At 50.0% G+C, this 16,764-nt stretch overlaps 1 protein-coding gene across 1 annotated transcript in view; it reads right to left on the bottom strand.

Moving 5' to 3' along the window:
- The window catches only part of CDH15 (cadherin 15), an 87,348-nt gene that overhangs the window by 977 nt on the left and 69,607 nt on the right, over positions 1-16,764 (bottom strand). Inside the window, exons 10-14 of the mRNA XM_073605943.1 lie at positions 10,747-10,983; positions 9,673-9,912; positions 6,978-7,114; positions 2,624-2,788; positions 1-1,449 (exon numbers count right to left, since the gene is read on the bottom strand). The exon at positions 1-1,449 is cut by the window's left edge and continues 977 nt beyond it. Coding sequence (XP_073462044.1) covers positions 1,249-1,449; positions 2,624-2,788; positions 6,978-7,114; positions 9,673-9,912; positions 10,747-10,983 — 980 coding nt within the window. The 3' untranslated portion in view covers positions 1-1,248. The remainder of the gene's footprint in view (positions 1,450-2,623; positions 2,789-6,977; positions 7,115-9,672; positions 9,913-10,746; positions 10,984-16,764) is intronic.

The following is a 16,764-nucleotide window of genomic DNA, read 5'->3' as shown; positions in this document are numbered from 1 at the left end:
GCAACGAATTTAACTAAACGAATTTAGTTAAATAACGAATCGAAACGAAACTAAACTAAACGAATTTTTTCATCCTGCACATGTCTGTTTTTAATAAAGGTGAACCTTTTTGGAGTGCGGCTATCCAGCATTTCTATTTTTCCAAAAGCAGTAGGGAAGTGCAGAAAGGAAATTTGTTTCAGCAGATCACAAACCGCTTCTGGTCTGCACTGTAGCTCCACATACCTTCTTTTATAAATCTCCATTCAAGTTGAGACCCCGTGACCTGGTCCAGAATCTCATTTGTGGGTCCCCGGTTACTCATATGCAACACGATGTGCTGGGTGCACAAGAACAGTAACCAACACTTAATGTGCAAGCGAGGAAAAGGAGATGGTCCCGATTGCCGCACATCACGCAAAGCCCTGTATGGATAGCAAGAGCAGCCTCAGCCTAGAATACATCCAGGCCATGCCCTCTCTGACGTGTTTTGCCCCACCCACGGGGCTTAGTCATGGACCTCCACGACTGACGTGTTTCGCCCCACCCATTGGGCTTAGTCATGGACCTCCACGACTAAGCCCAATGGGTGGGGCGAAACACATCAGAGGGCATGGCCTTGGGCTGAGGACTGCTCTTACTACCCATACAGGGTTCTGCGTGATGTGCGGCATTCAGGACCATCGCCTTTTCCTCGCTTGCATTATCGAGCTGAGACGAGCTCCTTCCCTGCCTGCACTCCCAGCGGCTGATAGCGGGTAATGACCGATTGGAGCCTTGACCGGCACCCTTCATTTTTGTATGGGTTCACAACTCTAAATGTGGCCAAAATGTAACGCGACCACCATAAAAAACATTGGGGCGCCAATGGCCAACATCACCTAACATTTTTGATTGTCTTGTTGTCACAAGATGGTCCCTGTTCTCACTTTTTTTTTTTTTCTAGTCGTATTAACGTATACAAAAAAAAAAAAAAAAAAACAACCCTTTGTCCATTTACTATTGTAAACATTTTTTTTACCAAACCAATTAGTCAAAGAGACTTACGCAGTCATTTCTTTCTGATCATGCCAAGAACGTCTCAACTGTACAAAAATAAGTCAATACTGTCCCGTCATAAATATATACACTTCACATTCCTTCAGTAAGGTCTTCTGCAAAGCCTGTCAATGATTGTTCCCCGATAAACTTCAGCTGCACCTTCCAGCTTCAAAGTTAGATGAAGATTGAAAGTCTTGCGGTAGAGTGCGTGGTGGGGTTTGGGCGCAGTCACTCATGTCCATACAGGTCGGCCAAGCGGCGGAAGCGTGGACCCCAATCCTCCAAATAGTCGTAATCCTGATTGGGGTCCTCCTCACTGGATAGGATGGAGCTCAGAGTGCCAGCCACGGAACCCTCCCCCTCATAATCGTAAATCAAGGCCGTGTCATATGGCGGGACGCTGGGATCGGAATCTGCGGCCCGCAAACCCTGGAAGAAGATGAAAGAGACGTGGTTATTGTAAACCAGCTAGTAAGGTTATCATGTCACTATGGAGCAAAATCCCTGAGGAAAGTTTCCAACACCTTGTTGTATCTATGCCACCAAGAATGAAGGCAAAAGGGGTCCAACCCGCTACTAGCAAGGGGGGCCTAATAAAGGAAGTCCAACTCACTACTAGCAAGGGGGGCCTAATAAAGGGGGTCCAACCCACTACTATCAAGGGGGGCCTAATAAAGGGGGTCCAACCCGCTACTAGCAAGGGGGGCCTAATAAAGGGGGTCCAACCCGCTACTAGCAAGGGGGGCCTAATAAAGGGGGTCCAACCCACTACTTGCAAGGGGGGCCTAATAAAGGGGGTCCAACCCGCTACTAGCAAGGGGGGCCTAATAAAGGGGGTCTAACCCGCTACTTGCAAGGGGGGCCTAATAAAGGGTGTCCAACCCGCTACTAGCAAGGGGGGCCTAAGAAAGGTGGTCCAACCCGCTACTAGCAAGGGGGGCCTAATAAAGGGGGTCCAACCCGCTACTAGCAAGGGGGGCCTAAGAAAGGGGGTCCAACCCGCTACTAGCAAGGGGGACCTAATAAAGGTGGTCCAACCCGCTAATAGCAAGGGGGGCCTAATAAAGGGGGTCTAACCCGCTACTAGCAAGGGGGGCCTAATAAAGGGGTCAAACCCGCTACTAGCAAGGGGGGCCTAATAAAGGGGGTCCAACCCGCTACTAGCAAGGGGGGCCTAATAAAGAGGGTCCAACCCGCTACTAGCAAGGGGGGCCTAATAAAGGGGGTCCAACCCGCTACTAGCAAGGGGGGCCTAATAAAGAGGGTCCAACCCGCTACTAGCAAGGGGAGCCTAATAAAGTGGCCTGTGAGTGTATGTGTTAATATACGATGCATGAGTACAATGCATTGTTATGTATGAGGTTGAATGGCAGGAGTTATGCTTAGGAGCAATTATATACGTTTTGAACACTTCAGTGTTGAATGCTTTGTGGCTTTTATATGATATGCACCAAATATGTTTTAAATGTACATAATAAATTTTGTTTTTAGATATAAAATGTGTCGTCTTTGGGGAAGTTTTTTGCACCTCTGAAAGTCCCGTCTTCTGCTTCTTTATTTTATTATAGTAAGGGGGAAAATAATAATATTCAAAAAAACTCACATCATGTATGAAGTCTGCAATGTCTGAAGGACGGTCGGATGGTCTCCGTGGGTAACGAGGCAATGTCTGGCTGTAGGGTGCATCTCTGCGGATGGGGGGCTTCAGACGGGGTGATGGCGGCACTGGCATGGAGGGGTTCCTGAGCCGATTCATATCATAGGCATCCTGTTTAAGCACAACAGATTGTATTATTCCTAATAAGGTTCTCGGGTTAAAACCATTAGCTCATTACTGAATCAGACATGGAAAGCCGTAATATAGATTGCAACCTTGCCCCAGGTAGAGTGGTCCTCACCTTAGTTATGGGGGGGGGGGGAGCTCGTTCCCTTTTTTTTTTTTTCAATGGTGGTTTGCAAAGTCAAGTTGGTCGTCAAGGGCCCTGCTGCCTGACCATCAACCAGAGAGGTGGACCACATTCTGGATGACACCCAATAGATTCCCAATAATTGTTCTAGAACATGCCTCTGTTTTCATTATTACCTGTGGTGGATGCACCAAAGGGGCTGGATAGGTCAGATCACTGGGACTGGATAGGTCACATCACCGGGACTGGATAGGTCATATCACTGGAACTGGATAGGTCAGATCACTGGAACTGGATAGGTCAGATCACTGGAACTGGATAGGTCAGATCACTGGAACTGGATAGGTCAGATCACTGGAACTGGATAGGTCAGATCACTGGAACTGGATAGGTCAGATCACTGGGACTGGATAGGTCACATCACTGGGACTGGATAGGTCAGATCACTGGGACTGGATAGGTCAGATCACTGGGACTGGATAGGTCAGATCACTGGGATTGGATAGGTCAGATCACTGGGACTGGATAGGTCACATCACTGGGACTGGATAGGTCACATCACTGGGACTGGATAGGTCACATCACTGGGACTGGATAGGTCACATCACCGGGACTGGATAGGTCAGATCACCGGGACTGGATAGGTCACATCACCGGAACTGGATAGGTCACATCACCGGAACTGGATAGGTCACATCACTGGAACTGGATAGGTCAGATCACTGGGACTGGATAGGTCACATCACCGGAACTGGATAGGTCAGATCACCGGAACTGGATAGGTCAGATCTCTGGGACTGGATAGGTCATATCACAGGGACTGGATAGGTCACATCACTGGGACTGGATAGGTCAGATCTCTGGGACTGGATAGGTCAGATCACTGGAACTGGATAGGTCAGATCACTGGGACTGGATAGGTCACATCACTGGGACTGGATAGGTCATATCACCGGAACTGGATAGGTCATATCACCGGAACTGGATAGGTCAGATTACCGGAACTGGATAGGTCAGATCTCTGGGACTGGATAGGTCATATCACAGGGACTGGATAGGTCACATCACTGGGACTGGATAGGTCAGATCTCTGGAACTGGATAGGTCAGATCTCTGGGACTGGATAGGTCAGATCACTGGAACTGGATAGGTCATATCACCGGAACTGGATAGGTCAGATTACCGGAACTGGATAGGTCAGATCTCTGGGACTGGATAGGTCATATCACCGGAACTGGATAGGTCAGATTACCGGAACTGGATAGGTCAGATCTCTGGGACTGGATAGGTCAGATCACTGGAACTGGATAGGTCATATCACCGGAACTGGATAGGTCAGATTACCGGAACTGGATAGGTCAGATCACTGGAACTGGATAGGTCATATCACCGGAACTGGATAGGTCAGATTACCGGAACTGGATAGGTCAGATCACTGGGACTGGATAGGTCACATCACTGGAACTGGATAGGTCACATCACCGGGACTGGATAGGTCACATCACTGGGACTGGATAGGTCACATCACCGGAACTGGATAGGTCATATCACCGGAACTGGATAGGTCAGATTACCGGAACTGGATAGGTCAGATCTCTGGGACTGGATAGGTCAGATCACTGGGACTGGATAGGTCACATCACTGGAACTGGATAGGTCACATCACCGGGACTGGATAGGTCAGATCACTGGGACTGGATAGGTCACATCACCGGAACTGGATAGGTCAGATCACCGGAAATGGATAGGTCATATCACTGGGACTGGATAGGTCATATCACAGGGACTGGATAGGTCAGATCTCTGGAACTGGATAGGTCAGATCTCTGGAACTGGATAGGTCAGATCTCTGGGACTGGATAGGTCATATCACTGGAACTGGATAGGTCAGATCACTAGAACTGGATAGGTCATATCACTGGCTGGTCTTCAGGCAAAGGGATCTTTGATGACCATCTGAGAGTCACACAGAACCTTTGGGATTAATGGGTGAAACCGCCATCTATCCGAAGGTAAGTGACACCTTCCAGGGGGCAAGTTTACTATTTAGGTTCAGATGACTCTCAGCCTTATTATCAGAATTATTGAATTCAGGTGATGAACGTATTTCAGTCTTATTTTAGCTGCCTGTGTTATTTGAATACTGAAGTACGCAGACTGCAGCATTGTCTTCAGTGACTCACAGGGTTTGGTTTACTAAAACTGGAGAGTGTAAAATCTGGTGCAGCCCTGCATGGTAGCCAATAGGCTTCCAGGTTTTATTGTCAAAGCTTAACTGAACAAGCTGAAGTTAGAAGCTGATTGGCTCCCATGCACAGCTGCACCAGATTTTGCACTCTCCAGTTTTAGTAAATCTCCCCCATGGACTTTACTCGTGAGTAGGTGCTGAAAAGCACAACCATTGTGTAGCACTACAAAGCAGAGCCTGAGTATGTAATAACTAAATAGGGCTGTCACTATATACATATATGATTACAAGTTCTACATAGAAACAATCTGAGAAATTAACGAAACGCCCTGCGCCATTATACTGTGGAATGGCGTGCACCACAATAACTAAGCAGATAGATCTATTTACAGCAATAATACAGCATTTTCCTATATAGAAAACCACCACAGGTTCCCTCCAGGTGTGAGTTCACATCACTCTCCCTGCCTGTGCAGTGATCACACCACACGAGCAGAGCCTGCGGGGTCAACAACCCTCCTCCCTTCCACTCTGAGCTAAGCGGGGGACAGGGATGACAGAGAGATTAGAGCATGCAGCTCCAGCTCTGTATAGGAAAATGCCACAGGTTCCCGCCAGGCAGTGGCGGCTCACCCATTAGGGGCGCAGGAGCTCTGCCCCCCCTGATCTATGCACCCGGCCCCTAATCTCCATGCAGGGCACTGGATGCATGGATTTCAATGGGGTTTCAAAAAAGTGTGGGCTTGGGGCGCAGTGCCCACCCACTTGTGTGATATTAGCAAATTAATATTCGCTAATGTCTTCCTGCTTCTCCTCCCAGCCAATCAAGAAGCGGCTCCTGAGACCCGATTGGCGGAGAGTCCTAGGACGGGTCTCAGGACCCACCTCCTGTTCAGCCGGAGGGGAGAAGCGATGCCCAGGCAGCAGCAGTCTCTTCTTCTTACCCTGGATGCAGCAGAGCATCGCCACCTTGTCCTCCTCCCCGCACCTCTGTGAGAGGATTGTGTAGTGCCAGTGGATCGCCTCATTTTTGATTGATTGGGAGCTGCGAGAAGGGGGGGTTGGAGGGTGCGAGTGAGGGGGCCAGGTCTGCTTGCCCCCCCCCCCCAAAAAAAAATTTTGACCACCAGCCCCACTGCCGCCAGGTGTGACTTTACGGGATATGGGCTCACATCACTCTCTCTGCCTGTGCAGTGATTAAACCACACGAGCAGAGCCTGCAGGGTCATAAAACCCTCCTCTTTCCTGCTCTGAGCTGAGCGGGGGATGGGGATGACAGAGCAATCACAGCATGCAGCTCCAGCTCTCCATTCTTTGTGCTGCTTGTCACAGGCATGGCAGAGCAGAGAACTGATCACTCCTAATTAATAAAAGGTACTTGTGCCCCTAGCAGCAGCATCTGCTCCATTTTTTATGTTTAGGAGAGTGATGCAAGCCTGTGCTTCCACAACTTTGTGAATTCCCCCCCCCCCAATGCATCCCCCTGACCCCCCTGTGTCAGTGAGCAGCGGCTGCAGGGGAGAAGAGGGAGCACCAACAACAGCTGGGACAAGGAACTATGGGTGACGTCACCGCTCCTGAAATTTCCCAGCTGTTGTTCTACGGCTCTCTCCTCTCCCCTGCAGCTGCCACTCACTGACACCTGGGGATCATGTGACCAGACCGGAGCGGACTAAAATAGGTAAGTGTGCGCATCTTTTTATACAGGGTAGGCAGGATAGGTAGCAGGAGGGGAGGGGGGGGGGAGGGAACATTTAAGCATAGTTAAGACTTGGGCTGGAATTCTAATGTAATTCACTCATCAGCACTCTACATTCGTATGACAGTAAGGGGAATACGATGTCTGTAGGTGATTGGTCTACCTGGTCCTCTTCTCCTCCTCCCTGTTCGTTGTAGTTGAACACATTGTCCCGCACGTCATCCTCCGATTCCGACAGTAAACCCTTGTTGGCTGCATTTCTGGAGTTGCAACGAAACATGAGAAGCAGCAGGAACAACACTGCAAATACATAGTTACAGTGTTACATATAGTGAGGCTGAAAAAAGACACAAGTCCATCTATCCCATATACACAATCCTACATGGAAGAAGACCTCAGAGGTGAGCAAACTTCCGGCTTCTACATGGAAAATCTGCAACAATAAATATCTATTCCCCCCAAAATGGCTTTTTTTCCCCCCTTATGGGTGAAGTGGAAGCAGGGCCGGGACAAGGGGTGGGCAGAAGGGACGGCTGCCCTGGGCGCAGCGTGTATTGTAGGGATGGAGGCGCTGCAAATTCCTTCTACTATAAGGCTGACAGGAGTAGTGACAGTGGCATCACTACTTCTGTCAGCCCAGGGCTGGAAGTGGCGAGGAGGAGAGACAGAAGGAGGTGCAGACTGTGCTCTTTCTGCCTCTCCTCTTTATAAGCTTGCACATAATGGGGGGGGGGGGGGCTAATTGGCATCTTTGGCCTGGGCACTGGATGATCTTGTTCCAGCACCGAGTGGAAGTTGGGTTCAAACCCCCCTGAAAAGGTCTACACTGCTATTTAGGGCACTTGAACAGAACATGAAGATTTGTGTCTTTATGTATGTGCAAGGCCAAGTTCAGTTCCTAGAACCACTATATGGAATGTTCTCCATACAGTCCTAAGAAGCAAACCACAGATACACTATATTACCAAAAGTATTGGGACGCCTGCCTTTACACACACATGAACTTTAATGGCATCCCAGTCTTAGTCCGGAGGGTTCAATATTGAGTTGGCCCCGCCCTTTGCAGCTATAACAGCTTCAACTCTTCTGGGAAGGCCGTCCACAAAGTTTAGGAGGGTGTCTATGGGAATGTTTGACCATTCTTCCAGAAGAGCATTTGTGAGGTCAGGCACTGATGTTGGACGAGAAGGCCTGGCTCGCAGTCTCCACTCTAATTCATCCCAAAGGTGTGCTATCGGGTTGAGGTCAGGACTCTGTGCAGGCCAGTCAAGTTCCTTCACCCCAAACTCACTCATCCATGTCTTTATGGACCTTGTTTTGTGCACTGGTCCAAATCATTTGGTGGAGGGGGGATTATGGTGTGGGGGGGAATGGGGATTATGGTGTCAGTGGGGTGTTGAGGGGGGATTATGCTGTGGGGTTATTTTTCAGGGGTTGGGTTTGGCCCCTTAGTGCCAGTGAAGGGAACTCTTAAGGTGTCAGCATACCAAGACATTTTGGACAATTTCATGCTCCCAACTTTGTGGGAACAGTTTGGGGACGGCCCCTTCCTGTTCCAACATGACTGCACACCAGTGCACAAAGCAAGGTCCATAAAGACATGGAGGAGCGAGTTTGGGGTGGAGGAACTTGACTTGTGCGTTTCGTCTTGTTCTGAATCAAAATTCGGACTAAGTTTCCATTATTCAGAGATTTGGATGTATCCGAATTTCTGAGTTACAATAGTAACAAATCCAAAATACCCAAACAAAATTTTGTCCAAAATAACACATTTTAATTGAATTAAATTTGTGAGTGGGCACACAGAAGTGACACCACCCCTGAGCTGGGTACAGGGGGCACTCATCCAGTAGGAGAGCAATGCTGCTCATTATGATGAGGGCGGTGAGCTGACACCACCCCTGAGCTGGGTACAGGGGGCACTCACCCAATTGGAGGGCAATGCTGCTCATAATGATGATGAGGGTGGTTAGGCTGACACCACCCCTGAGCTGGGTACAGGGGGCACTCACCCAGTAGGAGGGCAATGCTGCCCATGATAATGATGAGGGTGGTTAGACTGACACCACCCCTGAGCTGATTACAGGGGGCACTCACCCAGTAGGAGGGCAATGCTGCTCATGATAATGGTGAGGGCGGTTAGACTGACACCACCCCTGAGCTGGGTACAGGGGGCACTCACCCAGTAGGAGGGCAATGCTGCCCATGATAATGATGAGGGTGGTTAGACTGACACCACCCCTGAGCTGATTACAGGGGGCACTCACCCAGTAGGAGGGCAATGCTGCTCATGATAATGGTGAGGGCGGTTAGACTGACACCACCCCTGAGCTGGGTACAGGGGGCACTCACCCAGTAGGAGGGCAATGCTGCTCATGATAATGGTGAGGGCGGTTAGACTGACACCACCCCTGAGCTGGGTACAGGGGGCACTCACCCAGTAGGAGGGCAATGCTGCCCATGATAATGATGAGGGCAGTTAGGTTGATACCACCCCTGAGCTGGGTACAGGGGGCACTCACCCAGTAGGAGGGCAATGCTGCTCATGATGATGATGAGGGCGGTTAGGCTGATGCCACCCCTGAGCTGGGTACAGGGGGCACTCACCCAGTAGGAGGGCAATGCTGCTCATGATGATGATGAGGGTGGTTAGGCTGATACCACCCCTGAGCTGGGTACAGGGGGCATTCAACCAGTAGGAGAGCAATGCTGCTCATTATGATGAGGGCGGTGAGCTGACACCACCCCTGAGCTGGGTACAGGGGGCACTCACCCAGTAGGAGGGCAATGCTGCCCATGATAATGATGAGGGTGGTTAGACTGACACCACCCCTGAGCTGATTACAGGGGGCACTCACCCAGTAGGAGGGCAATGCTGCTCATGATGATGATGAGGGCGGTTAGGCTGATGCCAGCTCCTGAGCTGAAGAGAGAGGCTGCGCTGCCACTACAGATGCCCACCGCGTCACACTGGCACACGGTCACATTCAGCACATAGAGCTGTGCCAGGGGTGGATCTCCAGAGTCTGACACCAACAAAGGCAGCGGGTGAAGGCCGGGTTCCACCTCGGTCAGCAGCTCCAGCATGGCGTGGGTACCTGGAGAGGAGAGATCAGAATCAGTACCAGCACCCGTCTGTCTGCAGTCCTCATCTCCTGATCTCTGAGGACATCAGTCATGGCTTTTAGTTCTTTATGTCTTCCTGTCCTGGTGACACCAGAACCCTCGTTTCTTGCACTGGTGTCACCAATACAGGAAGTGAGGGGAAATCTCCCCGGTGAGAACGAAAAAAAAAATCACAGAAGTTTTGACTCTTACTGAACATTAATACAAAGTTTTTTTGGGGGGTTCAACTTTAAAGTGGTTGTAAACCCTCCATATCCCCAGTGTAGTGACTGATTTCAGGTGATACACAGAGATGAAACAAATCCTCCTACATGAGTTGTACCTGTTTATCTGCCGTCTTCTCTTCTCCACATCTGTTCAAAGTGCTGAATTTACAAAGCTTGTCTCAGAGCTCAGAAAAAAGGGGGAGGGGAGGTGAAGTTACACTCTGCAGAGCTCAGTGAGAGCTGATTGGAGGAGGGAAGGGACACCCCCCCCCTTCACACAGGAACAGAGCTGAGGCTGTCAATCATAGACCGTGTGCTGGAGCTCCCTCCCCTGTCACCTTTTTATCTCTTGGTGTCAGGAAAACTTGTCAGAAGTGACTCATGCAGATAGCAGAGGAAGGAGGCAGCAGACAGAAATGACACTTAGTGCTCTGGACTGAGACAAGTACACACTATAGAGGAATGTGCTTTGTTCAGATTTCATGTCTGAGGTTTACAACCACTTTAATCCAGTTTCTGCTTTTGTGAAAAGAATCTAAAAAAAAAGAAATCCCCACATTGCTTTGGGTATATTTTGAGTCCCTTTTCCGGCTCTCTCACCATTGAGGTCGCTGACGCTCCAGTTCAGGGTCCACGTCCTGGAGGACTCATCCAGCTGGAAGTGGAAGGGGTGGGCCTGGGGTGGCAGGTCTTCATCGGTGGCGCTCAGTAGGACGCCCTGGCCCAGACGCGGGTCACTGCACAGCTCCACGGAAAGCTGCTGTAACACCGGAGCGTGGTCATTCAGCTCCACCACCTCCACCGAGAGCGTCCCCGTGGCACTTAGTGGGGGTAGGGCTGTGAGAAATAAATAGTACAGAGTGTATCTAAATGGCATCTTTGTGGAGATGTAAAGTTTTTATCACCCCAACAATCAACTTCTATTAGTGGCACCCTTGTGATCTGATAAATATACCACCAGAAATCTTGTGAGCTGCTAACCTTTCTGTACTCTCTGCCTGTGCTGCACATATCACTACTGTCTGTGGACTATAAAACACCTCCTCCAATGTGTTACAGAGAAGAGACGAAGCAAAAGGTGCTCTGTAGTCCTGCTTGTCCCAGGGCAGGGGTCTCCAAACTTTCTAAACAAAGGGCCAGTTTACTGACCTTCAGAGTTTAGGGGGGCCGGACTGTGACCAATGGGAGTAAACAATTCCCTAGCATAGGTGTCAGTGGGAGGAATAGTGTCCCATCATTGGTGTCAGTGGGAGGAATAGTGCCCCATCATTGGTGTCAGTGGGAGGAATAGTGCCCCATCATTGGTATCAGTGGGAGGAATAGAGCCCCATCATTGGTGTCAGTGGGAGGAATAGTGTCCCATCATTGGTGTCAGTGGGAGGAATAGTGCCCCATCATTGGTGTCAGTGGGAGGAATAGTGCCCCATCATTGGTATCAGTGGGAGGAATAGTGCCCCATCATTGGTATCAGTGGGAGGAATAGAGCCCCATCATTGGTGTCAGTGGGAGGAATAGTGCCCCACCATTGGTATCAGTGGGAGGAATAGTGCCCCATCATTGGTATCAGTGGGAGGAATAGTGTCCCATCATTGGTATCAGTGGGAGGAATAGTGTCCCATCATTGGTATCAGTGAGAGGAATAGTGCCCCATCATTGGTATCAGTGGGAGGAATAGTGCCCCACCCATCATTGGAGCACAGGTGTGTCAGGAGGAGGCTGTCTCTCTGGAGCTGCTGCAGATCTGTGTGAGAGGGGAGTGGTGAGGAAATCTCTCCCAGCTCTCCTGGCCCCTTTCTGGGGAAGCCATGGAGGCCAGCAGGGCCTCTCCTGCTGGAAGCTCCCAGCCATCTCCTGGGCCATCAGGTGACATGCCTTCCTCTGTACAAGCCATGGCTTGTGATCTTTCTGCCCCTGGTAAGGATGAAGGCTCAGAGGCAATTCAGGAGCGAGTGGTGGCCGGGATTAAAGCCCTGAATAGGGAAAGAGACAAGCTCTATAAACTGAGAGCGGAGCTGAAGCGCCTGAGAAGGCAGCGTGAGGGCTTGCATAGCCAGAAACGAGGGTCCATGGATCCGGAGATCCAACTGGCCAAGGTTCGGGTGGAACATCAGGAGACCATTGTGTCCATCATGGAAGGAAGAGATGGGCCATTTAAGGAAAAGTTTTACAATGATAAAAGGTTTGCGAGGATGACAAAGATGGAGGTGGAGGAGGAGACCCCCAGTTCTGACCCCCTGCCCCCTCAGGTAGAGGTAAGCAGCCCCATGCCTTCCCAGGACTCAGGAGGCATGCTCAGGGCCATCCAGGTAATGGAGTCTCCTATGCGGGGGGATCAGCTGGCATTTAATGATGAGGACATTACAGACAATGTGCCTGACAAGGTAAAGCCTGTCAAGTCCCATATTGTGGATAAAACAATTTTTGTGCCATTCAACACTGTGACTGATACAGACAATGTGCCCAGTGAGAGTCAGGCTGCTAGTCCTATCTGTAGTAATGCTGTGCCTGCTGATGCTGCAGTACAGCAAAGTTTGCTTTTAAAAAATGACATTCCTGCAGATGAACTACAAGATTCAGCAGAGCCTATTAACCCCCCTTTGGCTGAAGCTGTTTGCCCCACAGCTGCTAAGGACTCTACAGCACAGCTTCAGGAGACAGCTGGTATTGCAGCAGAAACTGTGATTATTCCTGATGGGAATGTGAATGTTTGTGTGACTGATAAAAATCATCCCAGTACCAGTGTGATGAACAATGGTCCCAGTTCAAGTGTGGACAGTCCTACCAACTCCGTTCAAGCAGTGAATAATAATAGTAATGTACAGACTGCTGTGACTTCAGTGTGGGGCCTTGGCCCTGATAAACTTACCTTTGCTCAGGTGGTACGCTCTGCTCCTGGTAGCTCTGCTCCCAAGCGGGGTTTTCCCCTACAGGCTACCACTTTGAGCACCCCAGGATCTGGTCTTGGGTCTCTGGCTTCTGCTGGGGGTCCCAGACGTAATGTTGTTGTTCTGAAATGGGAAGGTGGTGCGATCCCTCCAGCACGGCGTGCAGTGGTGGATTTGATTTTAGAGATGGGTTTTGGGGCAAATGATCTGTATGCCTTTATACATGTAGCTGGGACACGGGATTATACAGTTAGCTTCACCAGGCCAGAGGGTCTTGACCTGTTCTGGGAGAGATATGAGGCTCGTTGCAGGTCAAGACCTGAATGGGAAGGTCTGGCCCCAGTTGCAGTTTCTCAGAGGTCTACAGTAAAAAAAATCACAATTATCCTCACTAATGAGAGTGTCCCTGCCCGGGATCTAGAGGTTTGGTTAAGGAACTATGGGGAGGTTTTGACCAAGCCCAATAAAATCCTTGATGAGCGTAACATCTGGACTGGGGGTTGGTCGGTTACAGTCAGGTTGGCCAGGGATGGGAATGTTGTCCGTCACCTGCCCTCCTCAGCTTTTATAGGGAGGGATAGGATGACTGTTTTTTACCCTGGTCAGCCGAAGCTGTGTCACCGCTGTGGAGAAAAGGGGCATTTGAGCTCCTCCTGTTCAGCCTTGATATGTTCAGTGTGTCGGGGTCAGGGTCATATGGCTAAGGACTGCACCGAAATGATCAGGTGCAACCTGTGCCTGCGCCTTGGCCACCCCTACAGCAGATGTCCTGAAGCCTGGCACAATATGGAGAAGGAGGTACTTGATGACTTGTCAAGGCTGGACAGGATGGAGGGTGATGCCCCTGGTGTACCATCCTCCTCTGCGGTGACCGACTCCCCTGGCCCTGCTCAGGATCCCTCTCCAGTTCCTGTGGCCACCCCTCATGTGTCTGTAAGTATTCCTTCTGTATCTGTCTCTGTGTCCCCCCAGCCTACTGTATCCCCTCCTCTTGTGTCAGAACCTTCCAAGTCTGTGCCCCCTGAGTCAGTTACCCCCCAGGAGTCTACACCTCCTAAGTCTGATTCAAAGGGAGCACCCCTCCCACCAGGAGTGGTAGTGGGTACTAAAAAGGTTGCTTCTTCCTCTGTAAAGAAGTCTTGTGGAAAGACTTCACAGAAAAAAGTAAGAGATGAGGGCATCTCTGAAGCTGACCTGCAGTACCTGGAGGAGAGAAGGAAGGTTGGGAAGCGGAAGAAGCAGGTGGTGAGGGCGGAACAGGCTCCAGTGCCTGTCTCCAACCGTTATAGGTCCTCTAATTGGGATATCTCTTCATCTGGAGCTTCTTCGGAGCGAAGTTCTGATTCCGAAATGGAGTTTGAGGCGGCCTCAAGAAAGAGAGAGGCTTCTGGTGATGAGCAGCAGAGGGGAGCTAAGAAGCAAACCACCCAATAACCCAAATGGCGGTTCCCCCTCCGTTAAAAGTGGTGACAATAAATGTCGCCAGCATTAAGTCAGTAAGAGCTCGTTCTATGGCCTTCTTTTTGTTCAGCCAATTAGATGCTGAAATTTTATTTTTGCAAGAGACTAGGCTCACCTCCTTGGCAGATATTCATATGGCCAAGAGAGAGTGGAGGTATGGTCCATCTTACTGGTCTCTTGCGGCCGAGCCTTACGGCGGTGTGGCGGTGTTGTTTAAAACTGGCATGGTAACTGTCCGGCGGGTTATTGAGGTGGAGATTGGGAGATGTATGGTCTTAGACGTCCTTGTGGGAGGGCAGGACCTGCGCCTAATTAATGTTTATGGGCCGCACACAAAGTGGGACAGGAAATGCCTTTTTACAAGGATCAAGCCATTTCTTTTTACATCCTGGCAAGTGGTCTTTGGAGGTGACTTTAATACAATAACTAGGCCCAAGGACAGGAAGGACTTCAAGGACAGGCTGGGATATGATAGCGTTTTTTTAAATAGTATGGTTAGGGATGCTGGTCTTGTGGATGTGCACATTAAGCACCTCCCGGATGACACTGGGTTCACCTTTCATCGAGGTAATAGTCAGAGTAGAATAGATAGGTTTTTTTTGAAGGAGACCTCTGCTTTCTCACCCCCAGTGGTGCAGGCAGTAGAGTTCTCTGATCACTGTATGCTATCTGTGGTCCTGAATGCTTCAGACGCCCCTCAGAGGGGCAAGGGCATCTGGAGATTGAATTCGACTCTACTCAAGGAAGAACATGTTAGACAATCCTTTGAGGAATTCTTTCAGGCACAGGTGACCATCCTGGACTTTTGTAGCAGCAAGGCTGAGTGGTGGGAGCTGACCAAAAAGAGGATTGCTGGATTCTTCAGGGGCCTAGCCAATAGAAAGCAGTTTAATAAATACATGACCTACCAACGTTTACAGAGGAAGCTGGATATTCTTGTCTCGAGAGGAGGAGATCCTGGGGCAATCTCCGAAGTGAAACTCCTTCTCAGGAAGTGTCAATATGACCGGCATGCCTCTTTGGTTCTGGAGAGGGACTATGGGAAGTACCACTCGCCTGACCCTTACCAGAACTGCAAACAAGGTGTAGCTGTTAAAACGGTCGTTAGCCTTAAGGACAGTACAGGTTCCTTGACAAAGTCCAGGTCAGGGATTCTGGAGGTCGTGAGGTCCTTTTATGCTGACCTTCTTGGGAGGAAAGAGCTTGACCGTGACAAGATGGAAAGCTTTTTGGACTCTACTCCAGGTCTAAATGATGAAGATGTCCCATTGATGAATTTGACAGAGGAGATCACAGTTGAAGAGGTGATAAGGGCAATTGAACAGCTTGCCATCAAAAAGTCACCTGGACCGGATGGCTTGACGGCTGAGTTTTACAAAGCTTTTAAGTCTATTCTGGCCCCACATTTGGTAGAGGTTTTTAACAGTTGCCTTGCTGAGGGGGTACTTCCCTCTTCCATGAGGCACTCAGCTGTGATTCTTCTTTCAAAGGGTAAAGATCCTTCGATGGTTGAGAATTGGCGCCCCATCAGCCTTCTTAATGTCGATAGAAAGATACTGGCAAAGATCATTTTCTGGCGCCTATCGTCAGTAGCAGAGTCTTTGCTTTCTCGCCATCAGCACTGTTCGGTCCAGGGTAGGTGCACCTTCACAGCAGTTTTAGCTGTCCGGGAGGCCTTGGAGCGGTGCAGGGCTGCAGGCTGGGGAAAGTATTTGCTGACATTGGATCAGGCAAAGGCTTTTGATCGTGTTAACCATGAGTACCTGTGGTTGCTCCTTAGTAAGTACGGTCTGCCGGGTGGTTTTGTCGATTGGTTAAAAGTCTTGTATGAGGGGGCAGAGAGCTTTCCTCTTGTTAATGGTTGGGTTGGGCAGTCCTTTGAGGTTGGCTCCGGGGTGCGCCAGGGTTGTCCCCTGAGTCCCCTGCTCTATGTGTTTGCAATCGACCCCTTCATCAGGAGGCTAGAGAGCAGCATGTTGTGTGGGGTGCCAGTGGGGCTTCCGGGTGAGCCGCCTTTGAGGGTTGTTGCCTATGCGGACGATGTGTCGGTGATTGTCACCGGGGCGGATGAAGCAGAGGAGGTGGTCTCTCTGACATCACGGTATTCTGAAGCATCAGGCTCCAAGATCAATCAGGAAAAGAGTGAAGTCTTCTGGATGGGAAAGGAAGGTGAGGGTTTTGATCTCCCGGACACCTTTCCAGTGCCCCAGGAAAGAATTAAGATTCTAGGCATTGAATTTGGACCCGGCGATTATGGCCTCAAAAACTGGGA

The sequence above is a fragment of the Aquarana catesbeiana genome, linkage group LG11, assembly GCF_042186555.1.
Source record: "Aquarana catesbeiana isolate 2022-GZ linkage group LG11, ASM4218655v1, whole genome shotgun sequence".
In the NCBI taxonomy this organism is placed as follows: Eukaryota; Metazoa; Chordata; class Amphibia; order Anura; family Ranidae; genus Aquarana; species Aquarana catesbeiana.
The sequence above is the reverse complement of the archived record's forward strand: the minus strand, read 5'-3'. Positions and strand labels throughout refer to the sequence as shown.